We start from the raw sequence: 26,334 nt of genomic DNA, 5'->3' as shown, positions 1-26,334 counted from the left end.
TGAAAGCACTCTCAATGTCTTGTATTCAGTGATATCAAAACACGCATTCAGTGTTATGAAAAACTGTAACGCTACTGAAGACGTAGATCAGCTTAGCTTAGATTGGGATGCATAGAAATGTTGGCACAATGCTCTGAAACTTTCATCGAATAATTATTTCATTAGTGCACATTGATTTCCATCCATTACGTACAGTCTTCATTTACAGAAAATCAGACATAATGCGTAATGTATGTGTGAAAATGCCCTGCACATGCACGCAATAACTACATATTATCCCTTCGTTTACGCACTTTAGTAAAATTATAAATTGAGCCACATTCATTTTCAGTTTAAAGTATCTCGAAACCTATTTTTTGGAAAAGTATGGAGATATTTACGAGGCTAAGGAACACGATATTATTACCTTGCGGGAAGAATTGGAGCTGCGCTTAGTCCAAGAAGAACATGTTTATTTCCGACTCAACGCTGTCAACCGTTCGCTCTGCTAACCTTAGTCTTGAACAGCCAGACGCTTTTGCCATGCACAACCATAATATTTTCACGAAACTTTTGTTCATTACCGAGTTTAGATGTTACACATCATTGGTAACTACTGTAAGTCGTGCTCAATTCTTCTGGGTTTTTTTCCTTCTTTTACATTTTGAACTACATCTCTCTGTATTATAATTGAGTATTATTTTGTATCATATTGTGAATTGTTGATGCTGCTAGTATCCCAGACAATTATTTTTAATGTATTTCCAAGATTTGAAATCGTTTTTTAATTTCTGAAAAGTACGTTTTATTATATGTGGGTGACCCCCCCCGGTGGAGTCCCTGCTCTCTATATCCCCACCGGGGCCTGCAGCCCTAGACCCACTACCACATCTTAACTTCCGCTGACCTTCATCCATGCATTACTTGATGTCTTGTATGGATTTTCTTTTTTTTCTTTTCAAGTTAATAATGAGGCCAAAGTTGAGTCGAAAATAAAGTCTCATATGTGACACAAGAATAAAAGTTCATGATTTCCTTGTTACATAATGTACTATTGATTTAAAAATTTCTGGGTCGTGAAAACCTAGTATGAAAACGGAGAGTTAAGTGAGACAATATATGTTAGCTGCCACACGTTATTTCAATGTGGTAAAATCGCGTTGCTCGCCGCGGTTGCATTAGCCCAAAATTTTGGTAGCACAGTTGTAACAGCGTTGAGCGTACTGCTGTTGGAGAACGTTGTTGTGTCGTTGGAAAATACCGTAGTTGCCATGGCAGCGGCGACTGCGGTCGTGATGGTCTTCAATTCAGGAATTCTTGTCAGTCTATCTATCATTGGAAGGCCAGTGGTGATTGTCGCCATTGTACTTGTCTGCATGAGGATTGATGATGTGGAGTTGACTGTAGCCGATATGATCTTCCGGACTTTTGGGCATATGTCTTTCGTTTGAAGCGGGGGTCCCAGGCAAGCATCGAGCATATAAGCCAGTAGAGATCCAACGGTCAGTCCCGTCGTGTAAGACAGTGTCATGATGTTGCCTGTAATTGGTAAATTCTACTTAAACGGCCGTAAAATTGATGTTCTTACCATGATCTGTCATTTAATATTAAATTCAAAATTGCATTGGTGCTGGACGAGGTGTTGCATTACACTCATCAGTTTATGCGTGAAACAGATTTCAAGATTGTGTAATTTGAAAAAATTTCATACGATTACACAAGATTTCAGATTATTTCAACAAAATTTTAGAGATCTTGAAGATTTCATAGACTTTAAAGAATTTCAAAGGATTTCCCCAGTCAACCACTCGATACTGGATGATCAGTAGTCATTTCGTCGGATGAAATATTGATGTCTCTCGGATCATATTTTTAACATGTTGTAAAGTTAGTAAGTTTAAATTTACCGCTATTGTGAATCCTGCCTTCTAAATATCAATAAATCGAATTACATAGTGAATATCAGTGGAAAGTCACTGATTCTGTAGTTATAATTATGCCTGTGATCTTTGCAGAAGAATGTTGACATATAACTGAAAAATAGTGACTTCTCATTCCTATAAGTAAGCGGTTATTATGGAAACCCAAATAATTTTCAATAAATTTGAGAAATATAATCGAATCGAATACTTTCATCTATAAAATCCCTCCACATTGTTTAACTTCCTGCTCCATAGACAAGAAAGAATAACGGAAGTTATTATAAGCACCCGGAAAATGGAGAGTTGAGTTGTCACTAAATCTCGAAGTTTTAAGGATTCAAGAATCCCTCCGACCATTTTTGGATGGAAGTCCGTGTGCGTGCGACCAATTTTCGTTTGACAATATCTGGGGAACGAATGACTTCATTTGGATAATTTTTATCTCAATCTACGGGGCTTCTCTTAACTGAAAACTGATTATATTTTAGATATGACCAGTTTGGTAGTTTTCGAGTTATTTGAGTAACGACATTAAAAAACAAGTGGTTGATTTGACCCACCTTGATGGGGCCAGCTCAATAACTTCCCGGTGGAATACGTTTCGAGTCCATAAGACATTGAATTTTTGAAATTTATTTTATTACTCAAATAACTCAAAAACAACATCACCGACAAAAGATCAAAATCATCAAAGTCTGTTCATTCACGCTCGCGATGTCGTAATCCTTGTTTTTTTTATATTCATAATCGAATAACTCGAAAATGACTGGACCGATCATATCCAAAATATAATCAGTTGTAAGTAAAGACAAGCCCCGTAAAAGGAGACCAAAATATGTTACTCAGAGTCATTGAACAAAAAATTGATCATACGCACACGCACACCGATAATGGTTGCGGGTGATTCTCTAGCCTTGAAACGTCAAGATCTGAATGAAAACTTTCCAGCAAATATAGAATTGCCAATGTTGTAATGGGACAGCATTAGTAGTACTGGCAATGTGATGGCATAGGCCAACATTTGCTTCGCCAGCACATCTACGGTGGTGACAACCCGGTACGTACATTTCTACCAGCATCCACCAACACTTAATTCGTCGATATCGACAACTCATTACTGATTTACTTCGGGACATTCTGTACCTCACCACAATCGAGGAGCCATCACGTTGCCACTGCTGGACGCAGATTTGCTTGCATTTTGATGGCTCGGTATTGGCGAGTTGGGAAACTTTTTATTGGCATGGTAAAAAAATTACTGATATACTGTTGGATAGTACCTATGTTATGACAACCGAGTACCCTTCACCTTGCTACTGACGAACCCAGATTCTTCTACGATTTGATCGTTTGATATCGGCCGCTCTATCATTTTGGTAACGTATAGAAAATTTTAATATAATGTCCACAGCTTCAAACGGATTGTCATCACTTTGGCTTTATGGTTCATGGCATTATTAGGATTTTGATGATTCAGTACAGGTAACACCGGCCGGCTGATGATGGCGATATGCCATCGTTTGTCCGATGAAAGCAATTTTCATGGATCCATGGAGTTTTTGCCAGAAACAAGGAATTCAGAATTAACGGGTTGACCAGTTTACTGACCAAAACTTGTAGTTAAGCAGTAATCGTTGATGTAAGTATGTTGCGTTGATGAAGTAATAGACCAAATTTTTGCCAAAACAGGGATATTGAACGCCTGCGACCCTTGATGATGATACAATCGTGAATAAAAATTTTTGCGGTTCGTGTTCCCTACTGAGGTAATTTTTAATACTCTATGACCGCACGAAATTATACCAGTGTACGAGTAGGAAAAAGTTTCCTTTTTCGTAAAGCGTAGTGCAGCTTATAGTGGGTAGAGCGTGTGATTAATAATGCCAGCCTTCCCAGATCGAATCCCGTTTTGATTGCGTCAGATTTATCGAGAAACTACAATTCCGATTTTAAGGGTTCTTCACTAATTGTAAGTTAATATTAACTTTAAATGTGAATAATAGAAATTGCATTCGACCAAATAAATTGATGTGGAAAACTATTTTGATCGTTTACGTAATCATTGCCGAGTTTTTGCTGTAACGGCGAGCTTTCAGTGCAGCAGCACTATATTAAACCACTGCATCAATGGTCCAGCGCTGTGTATTTGCTGGGTCAACTTTTTGTTTTCAGGGTGATTATATTAACTTCTCTTCTTCCATTTTTTTCGAAAAAACTGAGTAGGAAATTAAAAATTGTATACAACATCTCGAGAGATGATCAATGGATTTTTATGTAATTTGCAAGCCTAGCCGCTTCTATCGCCATAACTTCATTGCGCTGATGTCACTCTAGTTAAAATTTCGAAGATAATTATTTCAGAAATTAGAAAAGTGCACGTAGTTTTACGTTTCAAATTTCGATAATTGACTATTAAATTGATTGAATAGTCAAAATCTTGAGTAAATTATCATTAAACAGGTTCTCTGAAGTCCTGTTACTAATTTATTCGTAATAAAATTCGTGTCATTTAACTTTGTTTCACTCGCATGCTATTCTGATTTGCTTAATTTTTGCATCGTTACGCTATCCGCTGAATTTAATTATTCCGGAATTCAAATTAATTGAATAATTGTTTCTAGTCGACTTATTTTAACCACGTCTTCTAATGAAATCGGTAATCATGTATCGTCAATTGATCGCGATCTAGTGATTCACTTTGCATGGGGATATCGGATACGGTTCTGAAATTAATTTTAACTTCCTTGTGAGGCTCTGACGCCAACGGTTACCATGACGCTCGCGGGCCTCAAGATCCCTTAGCGGGTCGTAATTTTTCTCAAGTTGGCAGTAATTGGCCGTCAAGCTCGGCTCACATAAGAGTTGTGCGTGTGTTTATGCAGGCCCACTCAGTGGGTCGGATCGGACCCATTCACCAGACCTTCCCTGTATATATTTTTATAAATAGTACATATGATAGTGGTCCATTGGTTAAAAGGTGTATTGATATAGGTATATAGCTTCTTACCCGTCAATTCTTTGTGCTCCTCCGGTACCTTGCTGGGCGCTTGAATCATAGGTACACTTCCAACAATTCCGTTAGTCAAGCCCAGGAGCAGCGAGAATAATAGCGGATAGCCTTCGCTTGACAAAATGGGCGCTCGTCTTGGAATGGCGCACAGTAGGAACAGGGGAATGAGAATCGCACGAGCTCCGGAAAAGTATAGTAGTTGTGTACGAGTCCATTCGTATGGGATCGAGGCTAAGACCTGAGAAAAAGTAGCACTGTTAGCAAAAGTAGCAGTGTTAAAGAACTATCAGTCTCGTGTTCATGGGCAGTATCTTGATCGTCACGAGATGTTTAGTAATTTTCATTCGAATCTCCAACCAGCCCGTTGTAGCTAAAAAGCTTGTCCCTTTTTTGCGTGAGGCACGAAAGGACAGTGTTGTTTTTGAATCGGAAGCGGGATCGAGTGGAAAAGCTCAGTTGCACATCTTCAGGGTACAGAGACCGTGCACAAAATTGACGACAGTGCCAAACTGGCTGTATTTGTCCCAACCGATGGGTGTTTTCCCCTGTCTACGCCAGTGACTCGGCTAATGACAGAATTCTGTGGCTACGCCATGATTGAAATGAACCAATCGGTTGGAATCGCCCTGTCGGTAACCAAGTAACGATTTTCAGAGGCAACTATATGACTTCTGCATGGCCAAACTCAACTATCAACATAGCCACTCTGTCGCTAGTTGACGATTTTATCGTGGAATGTATGTACTTGGCAACGACAACCAACATTCGTGGTTTTTAAATGGTGGACCCCTTGTCGAACTCTACGGTTTATTCATGGTTTTAAAATGGCAGCTAGGTAGTAAAATTATCCAGCATTTATAAGGTTTCTTTGAGGCCACAACATGTTTGCAATATCAAGCTGCTTTGTCGATTCCACGTTGATGATAGCAATTTCAGAGACTTGGCCGCTACCACAAACCCAAGATAGCACGATGCATCTCGACGATCTTACCACCACCTACAAGCCATAAGTCTTGGTTGTCGTTACCGCATACATGCCAGCATATAGCCGTGAGCTTTACATGTAGCGTCTATTAAAATTTAATGAGTTTTATCATATAGTTGCTGTATGGCTGCCATGGAATTGCAATATCTTTCAGCCATATAGTTGCCATATGCTTCGATTCTTGCTGCATGGTAAATATCTGTACTTCTCGTACCGACCCGCTACATTAAAACCAATAAAAAACCATGAAACTTGACCACATCGCCGCCGTGAAGAGGCCACTTTTAAAAATGCATAGTTATATTTCAATTTTTTATTGAAAGTAGACATCTTATGTGTCTAACGCCGTATAATATATGATATATTTACATTAAGCTACTCACGCAAATTCCAGAGTCCCAGTTATTTTTCGCGTATTACAGAACGGCCGCATTTTATTATCTCATCTATTGTGCAACTGAATTTGTTGGCAGAAACTAAGTCCATCTAGTTGTAGTATTAGGAAGTGTACGAATAGAAGCTATATGGTATGAGTACGCTGTTGTATATTTAGCGCATCTCGTTGCCAAGTAGCACTGGCATGTAATAGAGATTCGACCCAATTTTTTATCATTGAGAGGATGATTTAGATGCGGGCTCGTGTCTACGCCAATGTTGGTCAAATTCGAAATATTAATAAAAAGCTAGAAGTTAGCTCGAGGTGATTCGAGATATGGCTATAGGAGATTGGGCTGTATTATGACTATGTAGCTTTGTAAACCACTTCCAAAATACCCGCTCTAGATGCAGGAATGTATGTACTGTCGGAAACGTGATATAACAAACACCACTTCAGTGTAAATAAAATTTCCACCATCCCGAGAATCAACCACCCATGCCTAGATTTAAGTAGACGTAAGAGAGGAAGGGAGAACAAAATCAATTTCAAACCAGAAATGAAACACAACTCATAAGCACTGGAATAAAAATTTAAGGGCCGTCATTATACATAACACACAACCAAACCCAATGTAAAAAAAAACGAATCCATGAATAAACGAAACTTGAACTTGAACGTGACGGCCATCTGAATCCCGCATAAACTCGAATCATCGCCCTGGTGCCTGAACCCATCAAATAGCCACATGGCAGTGCGAGATGGTAGACAAGTCAATGATCTGTACAATTTAGATGCTGCCACGAGAGTTAGGACCGTACCGTCGCTATATGGCTTCGTAACGTGGTGGCTGTGTAAATCTGGCACAGGCTCTAATCACGGCCCTGGTGACTCAACCCACCAGAATGCCACATGGTAACGCGACATGGTAGCCGGATAAATGTTAAGTAAATTTCAGATACAGCTACCGTACATCACGCCATATAAATACCGTGTGGCTTCATAAGATGGCAGGCAGGTAAATGCTAGGTGAGTTCGCGATGATGGAGTTTAGAGAAGGAGGGCACTCTCTAATGGACGGCGCGTTCGAAATGTGGTCAAATTCTGTAGGTAAATAGGGTACATAGAATAACGACGTGCCACTGATTGATACAGAATTGTATGTTGAACTTAGTTATCATTAACCATTTCATTATTTTCTCAACAGTCTCTGTGATCCAATCCAATGGGCTACACAAGCTCTATGGTGCGAATAACATAAATGGAACTGCGTTTCCTTCAATAAATTCCGTCAAGTACATTCCGACCATTAGTATCTACTTTGCAGGAGGCTTACACCTTACAGAAAGAGGAAAAAATCAACTAGACGATATTGGTCTGCGTCAATACCCTCGGTACAAAGCACAATACACACGCCAATGTGTTACCTTTCCATCCATAAGTCCATGGCTAGGCGTGACATAATACAAGAACAAGTCTCGTTTAAATGGCTGAAGTATTTTCGTGTCCATTCCATCAGTGTTACCACATTTACAATTGATGAATTACATTGTGAAAAATGGCATATTAGGTGAACATGAACTTTCATCACTCGAATATCCTTTTTTTTTTAAGGATGCTATATGGTCAGTCTTTACTGATCGTGTTAAATATCACTTATTTTGATGGTTTCTAAAGCCTTTGCTTCACTGCAGTGGTAAAGCAGTAAATAGCACAATTTTTGCATGCAATGCATAATACAAATATTCAGAATAAGTTTTATTTTACGCAACCATAATGTTACGAAACATGTTCCTGTAATCGAATTAATATATAATTCTAGATAGGAACGTTTTTGGATATTCTTGTTCGACATTGCATTAAGAATTGCGCAGACTGCGGTATTTTCACATTAGTGCTGCGCGGCCTTAGATCTTTAAGAAAAAAAATAGTGAAATTCTACTCAGTCAGTAAGGACTGATTATAGCACCTCCTTAAGAGATAAAACTTGAGTAAATGAGAAATTGAAGCAAGATTTTGCAGGCAGCTCGTCCACAATCAAGTAAGATCCCGAATTAATTGATGTGAGTTGCAAAAAATGACCAAATTAATCTGTTTATGTAAAAATTATTATTAACGAAAATTAATGTGGATCAAAATGCAGCTTAACTGCTAAGTCAACCCCATCTATCCAAATGGGGAAAATTTTCATTGCTCTGAATTTTTGAGGGTTTAAAATTTCAAAGTGCAATGCTTATACGTGCAAAGGGTCAAAATTTCGGCTTGTGGTGACTTCCAACAGATTACAAATTATGATTTAATCGATTTTATACCATGTTAATAAATTCGTAGGTGGTTTCTTACTTTTCCCAGAAGATCTGCTGCGTTGAAAGCGGCCATCAAAATCACCGGCATCCATGATTCAAACTTGCAGGATACAATTTCGGAAACTATTCCTGGATAGAGGCAGAGCGTGACAAAGTAAGCAACTCCTATGCTTGTCATGTATGGAAAGATCAATTTTGCAACTTCTAGTCGTGCCAATAGACCTCCTGAAAGATATATAAGTTGCACCCGTTATGATGGGTATTGTGAAAACAGGACGGTATATTATAACTTGTATATTTGATTGAATTTATAATTGATGATCATCCATTGCAGTTTTAGGGCACGCGTGTGCTGGCCATGATTAATTCAGTATTGAGCAAAGAGTTTGAGATCTATATGACCATAGTCAGACTGATTTGTAATTTCAGAGATTTCACCACTGTCAGTGAACCGGAGCTGCAGTTCGAATACGCGTAACAACGATTTGATTTACATTTCTGAAGAATATATTATGGTGTGGTTTTTCACTAGCCCATGGTAAGCATTCCTTTCCAAAATTGGGCCCTGGTGTTAAAACTTGAGAGCTTCTGGTAGAAAGGGACCATTTCTACCTACGTTTCCCATGGTGGTACATCGTTACATCGTTCATTATGGCACTGGCTGGTACTTACTCTTAATTCCAGACCAAGGCCTGTTGTTTCGGGATCCATAAGTTCCACGGGCACGAACAACGATATCTTCAACCTTGTAAGTTGGACCAGCACTGTTGGGAGGATTTCCAGATGGTGCACCGGGCTCGTAGACAGGGTTGCTGAATGAAAAGGCTGAATATTGTCCTGTAAATTTGAATGATGTACGGTGTAAATTAGAATGCATTCGAATGCAAGGTAATATGGAGTTGCAGTTAACCCTTTGCAGTACGGCGTCTCATATATGAGACACTTTTTTTGAATCAGCTATTGAAGATTTACATTTAATTTTTGAGACATCGCTGTCATTTTTTTTTTTTTTGCATAATTGAACTTCTAAGATGTAAATGTTAATGTTTTGAGATGGGTTATGGTGATTCCGCAAATATACTGAGCGCTATCAATACAGTGTTGACAATGTCTGTTTTTACAGAATAAATGCAATTGTGGGAAGGTTATGGGGGACTAGAAAAATAGAACTTGTTAATCTTGGGTTTTTGAGGTTGCTAAAAATGAATCTGATGTAAAAATTTCAAAATCAAAATAGCGGATCCAATATGGTGAACTCAAAATATAAAAATTAATCCTATTTGCGTGAAATTTGTTACTCGAGGGTTTTCGGGGTCGTATTTTGTAACCGAAAGAACCCGTGAGTGTGCATTCCGATCACTTTTACATTTTCAGTCCAGCATATTAGATCCGGCATTTTGAATTTTGAAAATTTCTCAGATCTGACCCCGTTTTTGAAATCAGCAGCCTTGAGAACCTTTATATAGCCAGTTTCAAGGAACTTGACTGCAAGGAAAAAATTATGCTTCAACAGGTTAGACTACTAACAAAAATTATTTTAAAAAATTGGCGGTGGCAATTTTAGAAGAATGAAGTTTGCTCTAATTTTTTGAAGAAGGACACCCTGAAATGAATTATAATTCCACAACGTAATTCAAAAATTCAAACGTATATAATAAAAAATGGTTTTAGACTGGCTCCTTTTAAAAGACAGTTCAAAATATCAAATCAGATATTTTTTACTTTTGTGAGACGCAAATTCTCGCACTCATTTTGTTAACGATATACATATACCCATGGATTTTTATGAAGCTCAAATTAACAAAGCTTTAGAGAAAATTAATAAAAACAGAAAATTGAGATTGTTCCTTTTAAATTGCGCGATAAATAAGGGGTTGAAATTCAGTGAAAGCATGAAGCAGATCTTGTTAATGCTTGGCAGCTGGTGAAGCTCAAAATCAATCTGAAGTGAAGGCACTTTTGACCTTCTTTGAAAGAAGTTTTGAATAATTTTGTAGCATAGCAACTCTAACTGATGAGTGTAAGCATTCAAGATTAAAAAGTGCTGTTACCTCTTCCATTCGGCATCGTACTATAAAATTTTGAACCAGAACCAGCCCTACTATACAAATAGCACGAAAATGTCTTTCACTGATTATTATTCACTTGGATTGGTAAAATAATGAAGTGATTATTTTTGAAAAGTTTGCATCAGGGTGAGACGTTGTCATTATTTTCACTATCTATTAATTAGTTCATCACACAAATTGATATCATTTTATGAAATACTTATACTCTGCACGAACCGTTACTCGCAGCATCGACGTTTTCGGCGGCAGCGGAGTCCGTAGCTAGGGGGCTGGTTTGGAGTTTCAGAACGCCATACTGTCCTTTAGATGAATCTCCAACGTGGTCCAAGGGATCCATCTGCAGCAAAAAGCAGAAATACTCGTATTTAATTACAAATTTGTTGAATCGAAATTCGGGAAGTCAACAGATTATTTCTTTATTGTAGTTTCTTCAAGGTACTCATTGTTAGTTGTAATTCCTAGTTTCATTGGAAACAGTTTAAACATCTTATGAACTTCTAGAAGAAGATCTCGTGAGAACTTTTTGATCCACCTACTTGGAATCGTTTCTCGTTAAATTTCTTCTTGAGATTTTTTAGTTAACAGACCGAAATACGTCAAAGACAGGGGATCTCTGAAAAGTTGCGTGAAATATCATTTCTTGAATAGCGATGCATTGATGGTGGAACTTCTGAAATCAGTGGACTCGTAAAACTTGGCATATTGCCGAATCATTTACCAACCATTATATACAACCGTCAACGTAAACTAAACGTGAGAATAACAAGTGACACAAGAGTAGTGAAGGAAAATGTCCGAAAACTTTTTTTGATTCATGCAAGAATGACACCAGAAAATGTATTCCTTGAATAAGTTGTAATTCAATTACAGGAATAGATTTTTTGGCACTATTGTTGCGTGCAACAAATCTTTTTTGGTTATTTGTATTTCGCATTACATGCAGAATGGTGCTAACTGCAGTTTTTATTTTACGTTAGTGATGCACAAACGTGTAGGGTAGAGGTGAGTGAAACTTTACTCGGTTGGTGATTACTGACAATTGCATCCTCTTGAACCTGAATGTGACACAGCCGTAGGATGCAGTGTTCATCAAAGAGTTGACCGAAGCAGAGATGAGGTGAGAGATGACATTCGCTCCCGAAAACCTAGTCTACGAAATCACGTCGAGCAATGTGAATAGAGCACTACGGCAGCAATTAGGAGTAATATGCAATCGTGCCGAATGACCATTTTTCGTAAGGTACATGAGTTCAAACTGCCGCTACTCGACCCTCCGCTGTGCAACGAGTTCGTGTCATTTTTCCCAGTTTTTTTCTTGACAGCTATGAGGAAGCAAATGACGAAACTGGTAGATAATTGTCGAGAAATCGAGGAGCAATCAAAAGAAATTGTGACTTGGACCGAATTGTCATTTTTCGTTTTAGATACAATTTGAAATTCGCTGCTCGTCGACATAACCTACAGGTCGGATACTCTGGTTTTTTTTTCAGATTTCTCGAAAAGTATGAGGGAGCAAATTACGAAATCTGCAAAGGAATTACGAGCGATTCAGGTGCAATTAGTAACAATTATCAGATTTTTGATATCTTTATTCGTCTAAGCGATATATGAAATCGAATTCGAACACACTTTTCGCTCCGCGAAAACCCACTGTTTGATTTTTCCTGACTTATTTGAAAAACATGCAGAAGCAATCTACAAAAATAATAGAATAATTGGCATCGTGTTGGGCTGTACCGTTCCGCTTAGGGAAACAATTATTGAAATACAAATGATAAATGTGTCTACAGTCTAACACGCTATAGCAGCGCATTGCATCGTATTTTAAAATCGACATCTCTGTCAATATTCTGTGTACCAACCAGCACGCGCATTTCGGATAATGGGTTGCTGAGGTAAGTGTACCAGTTCCTGACCCTGTCCCTGGGTAAGATTACCAAAAATGAATGTGTAATGTCTAACTCTCTAGCCGTTAGTTTTAGTCATCTAGAAATTCACAATTTATGTCGTCAATTTATAATAATGGAAAATGAAAGGGTCAATTATTGGGTCTAAACGTGTCAATAACTGGTACACTTACCTAACTACTCTATTCACATTGTTCCACCTGGATACGTAATTTCGTGGACCGGGTTTTTGGGAGCGTTGGTCATCTCTCAACTGATCTCTGACCAAAGATCGCATAATCAACCAGTTGCATGAGACATTTTAAGAGTCAACCATAGTCATGACCCTTTTTTTATTTTATTTCTCTGACACTACTACATGTGAAAACTAGAAAATACTTTTCAAATGTTTTGTGATGAAATGAGTCATTATTGAAAATTGTGGATGTTCAATCGAAACTAACGAAAAAAATTATTATGAAATAATCCGTTGACAGCTGACACACGTATTCACACACTCACAACGTCAACATGGCTGCCGCTGAAACGACTGCAATAGTATTTCGGTTGTTTAACGATTCACGGCATTTAGATATCACTGGAATCTATTTCACCCACAATAAAACAGCAGTGCGAATAGGTTAATTGCAACTCCGGTTTTTGGTTAAGCTCTATATACTGAGAATTTATCCCACGCAAATCCAAACTATTCGAACAAAACATATGAAACATATTTATATTTATTATAATGTCGTAGATCGTCAGCCATATGCCAAAAGCGATAACGAGACTCCTTTGACAAATTACTTTGAAGTACATTATTCATTGTTCTACTTTCCACTTTAGATAGAATGTTATTGTCAGACTTCCCATCAAATGTTCATTTCTCGGCCTAATTTTGAAATTATGTGTAGAGTTTTTGGGTGTCGACGTTCAATAAAGTCAGGGGGAGCAATCCACCCTGTTGTCGGCACAGGTTCGAGTAGAGAAAAAAACCATGAAAACATTATCCAATTATTTTTGAATTATTTGATACAGTATGTATATTATGTATACATAATAACTTCTAATCTAAAGAAAAAAGTCAATAAGGCGCTTAAGAGTTACAGCCATTTTCTCGGCATTTTACCGCATTTTGCCTGACCAGCAAATGGAAGAGACATGCCGATTCGAAGCGAAGGGACCGCCGCTGTTGATCGAAGGTAGGAAAAGGGTGATATATGTCCAGACTATGCGTGCGCATATACAGACTCTAATGCCTCGAGCAGGGATTCGAGCAGATATGGCTAGAACAACTTCGAGCCCGCGTCTGCATATGTGCACGCATGGTCTGGGCACATATTCACGCTCCCCCTACCTTCGTTCAACAGCGGCGATCGCTTCGCTTCGAGTCGGTCAGTTCCGTCAGTCCGAGCAGCGTGCAGTCAGGTTCCTTCCCCCTCCATTCGTACTCCCGCCGCACATACGCCAGTGGCCTCGCTTCTACATTCTAACTCTACCGTCGTCGCAAAGCGGCTCTCGGCCGAAGACGTTTGTATATTAGGTGCATAAGAGATAAGCGGTGCGAGGACGTTATAATTGCCAGCTATAACCAGAAATCTGATTGTTGCAATGTTTAATCATGCCAGCCGTAGCCACAATCTTAGCACAATTCACTGTGGAAAAGATTTCACATGTGGATCTTTTCGAAATAACAGGTAAAGACGATTTCGAATCAAGACCAAGATCTTATTTGGAAAGAAGCATGTACGGCACTTGACGATTTGATAAAAGTTGACAATTTTTATTTACGTATTGGGCAAAACCGCGGAGATATTTTAACCAAAATCACAAAAAACCGAGGAATGTCAATGTCAAACACAAATCCGGAAAATGAGAATGACAATTCTGAGACCGAAATCGAACACAGTGGTAAAAGTCTACACCGTAGTACTCAATTGCCAATGTCGCAGTTGGACGAAAGTACGGAATATTCGTATGATAATTCCATGGACACCTCGGGAGATGTTTCTAATTGTAAAGATAGTAGCTTCAAAATCGATGACACCGCGATTGTTCCAAAAAATTTGCAAAAGTGTCCTGACCTGCTTTACGACCTAAATATCGGACTTGAATCATTGAAGAAAATGCGGTCCCATTCTGTGGTGTATAACGAGAAAGGTCGTTACGGGAACAGACGTAGGTACTTTGTACTACGAAAAGGGTGGGCTAGTATATTGCACAAGCTCTGCTATGCTATAAGAAAACGAAATTGCCTTGTCGTATGCTTTTGAAAGAGCGAACGTGTATGATAATAAAAAAGGCGTACATTATAATAAAAAGAAAGTGCAAAGAATGCGGTAACAATTTCTCTGAGCACGCTTGAATCAACCAAAAAAAGGACAAAAGGTTCGCGTTTCCGTTACAACTTCCGACACTAGAGGAATACCATATACCAACAAACGCCTTTCACTTGGTGAAGAGAGAATAGACGTCCGAAAACAATTGATATATCAAAAATCTGCTGCATGCCCTTACGAAGTAACAAAGGATATGGATTATGGTGACGAACAACCCCTTGATTTGTACAGTTTGAGGGTAGCAAATAGCGCACCACAAGAAGGAAAAGACAAAGCATTGGGCAGGCATAAGGTGACGGATCCTATAAAATCGTTGCAAGTCTTAAAGACAAACGTCGAATTTTCAGGTAGGATAAGGAAGATTACATTGGACAAATTTTGTTCCATGTACTGGTCCCTGGAGCAGCTAGATCTATACGAAGATCTCATGGTCAGTGGAATACCCGTAACTTTTGATGCCACAGGTTCGATTGTGGAAGCATCGATTCAACCAAACGAATGTTTTGGTGTAATATTTTCGTATCAAGGCGTAGTAAATGGTACAGCAAGAATCCTACCGGTTCTTCAATTCATATCCGGAAAGCAGAATGCAAATATGATTACGTATATGCGCTGAGAGAGTAGATTCGATGCGGCTTCCCCATTCCGATGGAAACGATTACCGACTTCTGACTAGCCTTTTTGAACGGAATTTGCATCGCATTCAATGAATGCAGTCTAAAGACGTACATACGTGAGAATGCGCCTTTGCTGTCTTTCCGCAAAAAGACACCAAGTATCAAACGACGCTGTTACGTACGCGTGGATATTGCCTACGTGATCAAAATGGTTACCAGGTGGAAGTACTTCAAAGGTAAACCGTCGAGGGTAACAGAATTCTACATTCAATGCATTGGAATAATGACCACGTCTGTTACCCGAAAAGACTTCGAAAAATTGGTAATTGCTTCGCTTGTGGTCGCGGTAATAATTCAGAACGCAGTAGTCGTTAAACGTTCCTTCTATATGCTATCCGAACGTTTTTGGTTGAAGAAAGTGAGGCAGATTTTGATGGGCAACTAATGGCTAAACTATTCCAATCTCTGGATAATGCATCAAGTACGGACTTACCACATTTCAACAATATCAAAAGCTATGCTGAAGGTATAGCCAAAAAGTCTGAAAAACTCGAACGAGATAATTCGTATCATTGACCTGAATTTGTGACACCGTTCTTACGGTTTGCAAGTATTTTACCTTATGGACTAATGTGATGTCGGAAATAAGGGGATCGAAAGACATCACTGCCACATCTGCAAGATTGGAAAATGACTTCAACATCCTCAAAAATAACACCTTGATTGAAGGTAAGACACTTTAAGTTTATGATTAAACAGATGCGTTCCATCGCGGCTGTGTGTAAGATCGAACGAGCGGCGTACAACACCGCAATATCCTGAAATGATAAGCTTCAGGATCAATGTGATAAATACGTTATATGGTCTGTAGGACATGTAAACACAGATGAATCACAAATGATGAAGTCGAATTCCCATCAAGATTCCACCGATGACCCATGCGATATGACAGTATATCTACTAACACCGATGTTAGTTTCGACCGATCACCAAGGGTGGGAATGTGGGCAAATCTGTTGTAATTGTTCATGGTGTGACATATACCACAAAAGATGTATGCAACCAAACTTCGCGAAAGTTCATTATCATTTTGCACGAGGATGTCAAAGACGACTTGTTCGATCTGGAGAAGTATAAAGCCGCAGAAATCAGTAAATCAGGTGTTGATATGCGTTCTGATTCATTAGATTATCTCCTGGTGAAATCAAAATAATAAGACTGATCAAAATAAAGCAATTGCGAAAGTTCAATGTGACCGTTTCGAACTATCAAAGCTGCGTTTGCCTAAAAGGAGTAAATTCCTCCAGCCCTTTCCAGATGTGGAACTTATTCAAAACCGTTCGTTGCGACGAAGAAGAGATAGCAATATTCGAAATAGTGGCACGGTAGAAAGCAATACCGATTATCCTAGGGTAAGAACAGAAGCTAACTTACCGACAGTCGATATAGTAGTAAGAAAAAAGCTAGAATAAGAAGCGTGGAGAAAAATCGAGAGAAGAAAGGACTAGAAAATACCGGAACATTATACTACGTATAAAAAAGAGGACGCTTCACTGTCGGTCAGTTAATCTGCATCTGGAAAGGCAATGAAGAGAAACAATAAAGAGTTGACTGAATATAATAGAAAGTGTTGTCATTTAATACGAATTCAACAGGCACGGTCCAAATAGATGAAGCCAAAGTTCGCATGAATTACACGTGCCCATGCGATTCATATGGTGAACTAATGGCAACAGCATGCTCTGTCTCTAAAGCGTATAAATCAGAGGTGGAAACCAATCACGGAAACCTTGTTTTCTTCCGTCTAATATTGAACTATACACTAAATAGCCTTAGTAACAATTAGTGCTTTTAACAATTAGGACTTAGTAACAATTGCGCTTTTTATCTTTATTACTAGATAAACGTGGAAGTATGATAGATTGTGCATGCAATATATCGACTTTTCTTGGAAAGGCTCTGACTGAATTCTCTAGCGTATTTGATGAAGACTACTGTCCAGTTTGCGAAAGTTAAATCTGGAGCAGCGTCCCAATCTTACAAATTTAGTCGAAGCCGATTCTTCTAAAAAGGTTGAGAACAAGCGTCCAAGATAATATCTACGATTGCTTTTCAAATCCTATACTGTATTGTGAAACTTGCACGAAACGTGTCATCGTTAACCGAACGCTAGAAAAGCATAAAGCGTACACGAGTAAACTCTTTAAGTCACTTGGATTTCCAAAAGCTCGAAGCAATGTTTGCTCGAAGGATTTCCGTCGATGGTGGTTAGCATTCAAAATTTAACGAATAACTGATTGTGTTGGATTATGATGTAAAAGTTAACAATACCACGTCATTATTTAGATGATGACCGGGCAGTCACCTTGGATTCTGATTCTTGTTAATGGATAATATCTTGGCTATGAAAAGCTAATTGAAATTCTACCATTTCTGCGGTTCATTTTTTATCTTTCGTTAGGGAAATTGGACGCCATTATGAGGACTATCAAGTAATTGAATGTAAGTCTTCTTTAACAAGTTAATTTTCTGTTTCTAGAAGAAAATTTAGTAAAAACTTATATAATAATGTATTCGAATAAAATATTTCAGTTTCCTCAAACGGGCCTCCCCTCAGGACCGCAACATCACAATTGTTTTTGACCTTATTGATCTTCGACACCCAGAAACTTTACACACATATCTTAGTTTCAATAAAATAAAAACAAAATTTGAATCGTGAAATATGTTAGCTAGTGGAAGGAAAACTGGTCAAGGTGACTACAGTTATAGTTGTGCCAGTTTTTACTGAGCTAGGAATGTATGACAGGTTCTTTAGAGCGATTATACAACTTAGTTGGTTGTTTCTGCTTACCCTCAAGCGGACTAAGTTAAAAAGGGGATGCAATTCAATTTTGCCAATACGATGATCAGAATTAGCTGATGATGTAAAGTTTCAAACAGCCCAAAGTATAACGCAGGATTGAATTATTCTTTATGAATTCTGCATAAAGATTCTTTGACTTTCAGCGTGGATTAACGAAACCTTGACCAGGGTCTTTTTAACAATCAGGGAAATTCATTGATAATACCATTAATACCTGATTTTCGTGAAATTCTTCATTTACTCACCAAACCAACGTCCTCCGTAGGCTCCAAGGTTATTCTGTACCTTTCTTGGCACAGTGTGATGTAAAATTGGACGAAATCCGTCTGCCGCACAACTTGATGCAGCACAAAGCACATCACTATTGTCAGGATGGATAAGACAAAGAACATTGATGTGTTTCCACGCTCGTCGTTGACCAAGGATTTCGTTATTATACGGTTAGTTGAGACCCAAAAACCAGCAGCGCCTAGGTAAAAGAAAGTTCACTTACGTCATTGTGTTCATATTCAAGACAATCTAACAGGCAATCATCTCGAAATGTTCGAATCGTTTTAATGACTGTGTTTTAATCGGAAATACTGTAAACATAAAAAAAATAAAAACACTTGGGAGTGAACGTGATATCTGATGTCTCGAATGATAGTGGTTTGTACACAACAATAATTGTGAGAAAATCGTATCAACAACAACTAACTGCAGTTCTGTTCCTATAGTATTGATTTGTTTTACTTACTTTCCCCAGCCATGACGGCTTGAGTATATCGACTTGGTAGCATTGAAGTATAACCGTAGAAACTCGATTGTTGAACTAAAAGGAAAATAAGATCCATTTTAACTAGGTTCCCAATTCAATAGTTCAGAGAGGTATTTTTACTATCGTTTAGTCAACAAATGTTTCATGCAAAAAGTAATAACACAAACGCTGTCGTTGCAGAATAGCATCGCAATTGAAATGTCCATGGAAACTTAATTTTCAGGAGTGAAAGACCCTTTATGTCTGAAATTTCTCAAATTTATTTCAACAATGTCAATGCTTACAAGTATTTTTAGGGAACATGGACACAGGTACCTGATACTTTCCTTGAGAAAATTCTGCTTACCTGTACAACCCAAAGACACGACAGCGACGGCAACCAAGTTGATAGTGTACGAAGCTTTAACGCCAAACAGTTCCCACCAGATTTCACAAATAACGACAAAGTTCAATGTCACAAAAGACACTAGGTACCCTGTTATTGCAATTTATGACGTTACAAACATTTGCATACAATATTATTTACGAATAAAAATAACATAAAAAAACAGTGAATCTCAGAATTCTCTCGGATCTCAATTCTCTCGGATACATGTTTAGTGCGTATATCATGGAACATTTGCATAATGCTGAAGTACACATACATACCAAAGGTTATCCTTGTGTTCAGAGATAAAGTTTCAACCAATATGTTGTTTGCAAACACCGCGAAAAAGGCCATCGTAATATAAACCAACGACATGTCAAAAATGATTGTAGTTCCAGGATATCGCGCTTGAAAATAATCGACAGCGATGACAAAGCTGAAACAGAAGATTCACCCATTAAACCAATTCATCAGCTTACCATTGCAGGTATGTTTCGATAAAAAGAGACCGTTTTTGACATGAGCCCTGCCGTATGCATGGCATGTATACATCAGGCGGGGCTCCAAAGACTTATAAGTATAACATACGAGGATGGATTATTTTTACGAAAATTTCAACATCATGATTACTACGGCGATAATGAAACTTTCATCACGGAATGACGAATTCGCGGGACGCGGGAATTTAAACTTTTTATTTTGCTATGACATATCAAATGAATAAATGATGAGTTACCTGTTGTACGGTAACAAGAATCCCGCACCTGCCAACACCAGGGCAAGGTAAACAAAGTTGCACTTGTCGACCGGCGGTGACAAATGAGCGAAACCATTGGTGAACTTGAATTCGTTCATACCGCGAGCCTTGCCCAGCTGAACGTATCCTCTGCTCAAATTTTCATCCATATTGTGTAGAATTGGTAATTGAAAGTAGCGTGCGTCTCAACACATCCCTGAATAAACTGCAACAAGTTTGCTTAGTTATTTTAATATGAAATGTAGGTACAGCCTTCACAAGTTTCACTTGATAAGCAGTTTATTTCTTATTTATCTCACATAATACGTAATCTTAGTTAAGATTCTCTTGTGATATACGTCTGCTGTGTGTCTTGCTGAGTTATTTCCCGATCCACCCAGGCGCATGCTTCGAGAATACGGGCATTGATTTCTGCGCATTTCGTACCTCGCGCCGAATGCTGCACGGGGCGCGCTGTGTCTTCTCAACGGGAATCCCAGGATCGCCTACTGGAAGCATTGGTTACCATATTTTATTCATGGGTTCCTACCGCTGAAAACAGCGTGAGCTAATCTATCTGCAGTGTCCATATTACCAGGAGGATCCTCTAAACTTTTTCTACTCTCGGGTACTTCAGTTTATCGATCCTATTACTATGTTTTTTGTCATAACATTTATAATGAATCAAACTAATCACTGTTTCATTTTCTGTACCGACGGTGAGTGCTGTTCTAGTTATTTCGACTGTAGGTAGGACCTGCAATTGACCTTATCGATAGTTCAAGGTCGGTTTTACGTGTTATCGACGAAGTGGGATGTCGGATTTCAGTTTCAACTGGTGCGGTCGTGACGGGAAAAAATGTATACGGTATCAGGAACTTTCATGAAACATTCAAACTTCGGTAATCATTAGTCGATGTTGAAGTGCGTTGCTCTCCTACTTACGTCTTAATATTGATTAGATGATGAAAGGTGATGAAATATTGTCAGTAATTACAGATCAAATTACGAATTTTTCATCGATAATCTTTGTGTTAAACTTGGAATGAAATCGTGGTGCTGTGGTTTGATTCACCCAAATTTTCGACTCATTCATTCTTGAACTAGGCATCCCCGGTGAAAATTTATCCCTGCCAAAGATCTCTCAAAAACTTAAATATTTTACGTTTCAGACAAAGTTGTCTGATATTTTCTGATTGACGGTAAAAGTTGTGGATTTTTCCAGAGAAATGCTGTTCAATTGAAATTAAGAAGTGATATCAATACTCCGAGAAAAGTTAAAAAAAAATGATATTGTTTTAAATGTCTCTATTTCTGCTGTTTATCATACGGTTTCTGAATTCTTAGGTCAGATTTTGAACTTATTTTGAAAAATCCAGATTTAAAGTCGAATTTTGTTTTAGAAAATTACTTTCAAGTGGATGCGATATTCGAGCACTCGAACAATTCAAATCGGTTCGGCATTCGATTTTCCTTGAATCGCTGAACTCGGGTACGTCAATTAACGAGTAGATTTCAGCAGGCATTCAGTGATCCAAGGTCAAAAGCAAACGAACATGAGTCTGATACTGACTAAGAATTTTGAATTGTGATGAAACAACAAACCTTTTGTTATAGAGGAACCTTGACTATTCGCCATTTCTGCTGTTCTAACGAAGTAACCTCGGTTGGTTGTTTCAACGGATATAATAAAATAGTGCAAAGTCGTAATATATTTATTACGACTGAATGTTTCTCTATCGAATGTTTATATTCTACAAGGTATACATTTTTTCTATGCGTCTATAACTATGTATAAGAATTATGTACATTGTGCAATAAGTTGATACATTCTGGGTACGAAAGTGCGAATGCATTTTAAACATCAAGAGTACGATTATAACTAACTCTATTATGAGTAATCTAGGTCTCATTATTTTTATAATGATAGAAATAATGGGACCCAGGTTAATGACGTATATGACCATATAATGATGTTAATGACCATAATGATGCATAGTTGCATATCTGCTGTATAATAGTGTGATATAATATGATGGTATGGTACTTGACAATATGGTAGTATAGTAGCAGCAGCTGAAGCGTTACAGTCGTGTCTTATTATACGAGTAGGTACTATAAATGTATAGACTGATAATCATTATTTTTGTCCATTTTTTATACAAATTTTTATACAAATAATTTTTTACACAAAGTTAATTAAATCAACTACATAAAGATCAGAGATTTGTTAAAGAAACTGAAATTTATTTACACTTGCAGTAAAATATGACGAACCGTATTTTTTTTTCAGGTTCGAAATATTCTACTTCGCGATTTATTTATTCAACTTCGAAACACCTGATGTAGGTAATTATTTGATTTATTTTTTTTAAAATCTAAATACCTTGGGTAAATCTAACAAATCCTTTCTCTGTGTTTAATATTGAATAAAAAAATGTGTTGAAACTCGAGAAGAAAACATGGGAAAAAGAACGACCAGCTCACCGTCGGATTCCGGCTTTCACACTTCATAAGCTGGTAACCGCATATAAAAAATTTGTGAGCACGGCTGCAGCTGCTTTTACAATAACGGCTCTAGCATCGATTTTTTTAGCAGAGTCAAGTTGAGCATAAAACTGACGCAGGTACGCGTCGGGAAGGGTTGGGCACGTAAGGGAAGAAGAGGCCGTCCTGACAGGGGCTCGTTGTCAGTACGGTGATGTGCCTAACTAGTCCACCCCTACCCGAGAGCGTCCTTGCTGGAAAGTGTTTATGTATATACTACCTGTATCTCTACCTAATATGCATATACATACAAACAAACATACATACGTACATACATGAGTGTTTATGTGTGCGTGTGGGTCAAGTTATGTGTATACAGGTATATTATATGACTTGACCACAAGGAAAGTGACTACCGACAAGCTTATTTACCCATAAGCAAGTGAAACCAGCCGGTGATCTCCCTCACCCCCTACGATTCTTGTCGCTTATTTTTTTTTTTGGTTTTTATATCACCCCAAATGAGCCCTGAATTTTTTTCAGATTTTTGAAAAATAATTTTTTTTTTAAATTTCGAATTTTAACCATCATATCTTAGGGTAAGAAAAGAAAAAAAAAAGGAAAATAGAAATATTTCTTGCAAAAATGTCATATCTTGCTTAGTTTCATATTAAATTCAATAAACTCAGCTTGATTGACTTTTAGAAAAAAGTGAAGTTTCAAAATGATAAAATTAATTGAAATCAGTAGTTCCGGTATGTACGGTATATTTAATATATGAACAAGAAGAATAAAAAAAAATACTTATACTTCTGAACATTGTCGTGCAATTTTCAAACGAAGAATTTTATGAGAAAAAAAAAACTTCGTTTAGAACAAATATTTGAAAACGTCAAGCGAGTAATGAATTTACAAAAAATCCATTGCCTTATTCCCCAAGACAATGGCGGTGTAATCGCAAAAGATTATTCATATTCGTGGGTTCAAAAAATACAAAAAGTCGGTTCACTTGTTTGTGTTATTTCATCATATGCCCTTTCGGTTTTTTGCGTTCCCACTCTTTTTATTACAATTTCTATTCCTTCGGACTTCCCCAGAGAAATTCATTTTATCATTTTGAAACTTCACTTTTTTTTTCAAAGTAAATCAAGGCGAGTTTTTTGGATTTGATATGAAACCAAACAAGATATGACACTTTTGCAAGACATGTTTCTTTTTTCTTTTTACTATAAGATGGTCATGGTTAGAATTCGAAATTTCAAAAAATTTTGGTTATCCGAAAAAGAAAACAAAAATTGAAAGAAAAACACTAGCAGGCTTCGGCCCGCTTTCTTATTATGAAAAAAGTGACTGCTTTTAGGTGCAGGATTCGTAAAAAAAATCATTAATTGATTTAAAAATGGTCGTTTTGCATGTTTCTTCTTGCATCTACACAAAAAACACAAGGCGTGATGACAAGGAAGAAAGGGGGGGAGGGGGGGTCTGAAAAAAATCTAGGGCTCATTTGGGGTGACATAGAAGCCAAAAAAATAAGCAACAAGAATCGTAGGGGGTGAGGGAGATCACCGGCTGGTTTCACTTGTACTACCACATATACATATACATTAGGGTGGGCCGAAATTTTTTTTTTCTTCTTCTCTTCAGTTACCGTGAAAATATCGTTCAAGATGACGGAATTTTTTTTTTGGCCCACCCTTTGTATACGCACACGTATGCACGTAGCTTGTGAATAGGTAGACGTGCAGGATGTTGTTGGACTTTGTACGGTGGTCACTTTCCTTGTGGTACTTTGTTCTAGGCTCATGCACACCACAGGATAATTGTCTATACTGGCAGTTTTCTGTGAAACTCCTCCCTCAACCCCAGCAGGTGGGCGACCGAATCTACATTTCGAATATGTAGGAATACAGAATGTAGTTTTGATTGCCTATCTGCTGATATTGCGTGGCGAGATCCACAAAAAACTCCCGGTATGTATGTATACATATAGGGCATTCCAAGTGAAATGGATGAGTCATTTCCCTCATTGTCAGGTCATCAGATCCATGCATAACTTTTTTTTAGCATTGGTTCCACTTAAAAAAAAAGTCTAATTTTTTTGAAGAATTTTATCGCTCCTCCATCAGGTGGCGCGACGGTCGTTTTTGTGTAAAAAAAAGTGGTAACAGAAAAAGTACCATTTCTAAAATTCTGCAGTTTTTCCACAGATTCTGGGTCGCAGATAAGTAAGATCTATCATAATTAGAAAGTAGGTTGTGACTGCTTCACATTTTTTTATAATTTTTTTTTTTTTTGTTTCTAAAATAAAATAAATTAATTCCTTAATTTCACATATCTTGAATATTTATAAATATATGTTCTTGATTATTTATAAATAAATATTCATGCTACAACATCAAAGTTGATGCTAGTTGGAGTTTAAAGTAAAAAATAATGTTTTCTCTGATTAATTTTGCATATTGATCTTTTTTATTAAAAAAAAGATTTTCCTCATTTATTTTAGAAAATACGCAAAATATCGAAAGTTTCCTGGACATTACATTTTTTATTTTAGAAATAAAATAAAAATATAAAAAATAATGTTAAGCAACCGCATCCCACTTTCTCATCATGATAGATCTTACTTATTTACGACCCAATGTCAGTGGAAAAAATTACAGAATTTTAAAAATGGTGATTTTACTGTTATCCCTTTTTTTTTTACACAAAAACGATCGTCACGCCACCTGAAGGTGGAATGGAAAAATTCTTAAAAAATAGGTTTTTTTTAAAATGGAATCAGTGCGAAAAATAGTTTGCAAGGATCTGATGGCCTGAGGGAAATGACTTCTCGATTTCTTTTGGAATACCGAATGTACACACTAGGGTGTTCCTTAGTTAAAAAGGGCATTTTTCAATTTCCACTGACATACCTCCCAAATCAGTTGCAAATAATTTAAAAATGATTCCCTAATTTTTTAGACTCTTATCTCAACTCTAACCCGTGCCTGTAAGAGGGTGAATTTCCCCATTTAACCCTTTCAGGCCACATTAAACCTACCGAACGGATTGAGGTAAAATTTGGTATAGTAGGGTTTCTTAGGTCGCCGATTACGAATCTGAACTCAAAATTTGAAAATCAAAACCGGCAGATCCAGTATGGTGAACAAAAATCCAAAAAATTATTCGATTTCGTTAAAACTCGATACTCGGGGGTCTTCGAAGTCACTGATTACGAATCTGAACTTGAAATTACAAACCACCCTAAAACACACAAGGATACAATCAATGCACACGTGCTTATTACCGACAGCCGTAGCCCAAAGCAGATTTTGTAAGATAGGTGTGTGATACTTGAAGACACAAACAGGGCGGTAAAGTTCCGTGTGATGAAGGATTGATTAGGATTTCTTCCATTCCAGTTAAGAGAAAGTACTCAAAAGTGAATGATTAAAGTTTCACACGACGTATGTTTGTTTTAACGAAATGGTGGCTGCTGCGATTCGTTCTCATTGGTGCTTGTCGCTGCTAAGGATTGGCTAGGGAATAAATCGCACCAGTCCTTAATTGTGTACTCCATTAAAAATGACACCATGAGTACCAACTCTTTAAAAAATGATTGAAGAAAAGTGATCGTTGAGTACTACCACGGT

At 37.7% G+C, this 26,334-nt stretch overlaps 1 protein-coding gene across 1 annotated transcript; it reads right to left on the bottom strand.

Annotated features, from left to right (window-relative positions):
• Positions 1–938: 938 nt before the first annotated feature.
• LOC124406134 (equilibrative nucleoside transporter 4) lies at positions 939–20,598 on the bottom strand. Its single transcript, XM_046881526.1, has 10 exons — positions 20,216–20,598; positions 19,761–19,915; positions 19,459–19,587; positions 19,092–19,166; positions 18,601–18,824; positions 10,864–10,984; positions 9,251–9,415; positions 8,616–8,803; positions 4,909–5,149; positions 939–1,518 (listed from the first exon to the last, which is right to left on the bottom strand). The coding sequence occupies exons 1-10, from the start codon at positions 20,383–20,385 to the stop codon at positions 1,121–1,123; spliced, it is 1,866 nt and encodes a 621-aa protein (XP_046737482.1). The 5' UTR covers positions 20,386–20,598; the 3' UTR covers positions 939–1,120.
• Positions 20,599–26,334: the final 5,736 nt, after the last annotated feature.

Source organism: Diprion similis, chromosome 1, assembly GCF_021155765.1.
Source record: "Diprion similis isolate iyDipSimi1 chromosome 1, iyDipSimi1.1, whole genome shotgun sequence".
Lineage (NCBI taxonomy): Eukaryota > Metazoa > Arthropoda > Insecta > Hymenoptera > Diprionidae > Diprion > Diprion similis.
Note: the sequence above shows the minus strand (reverse complement) of the source record. Positions and strands in the feature narration are given on the sequence as shown.

Coding starts and splice junctions, on each gene's coding strand:
- LOC124406134 (XM_046881526.1), bottom strand. CDS start 20,385: ATGGATGAAAATTTGAGCAGAGGATACGTTCAGCTGGGCAAGGCTCGC. Junction 9,416..10,863: donor CGTCGATGCTGCGAGTAACG/GTTCGTGCAGAG, acceptor TCAAATTTACAG/GACAATATTCAGCCTTTTCA. Junction 1,519..4,908: donor GGAGCACAAAGAATTGACGG/GTAAGAAGCTAT, acceptor TACCAATTACAG/GCAACATCATGACACTGTCT.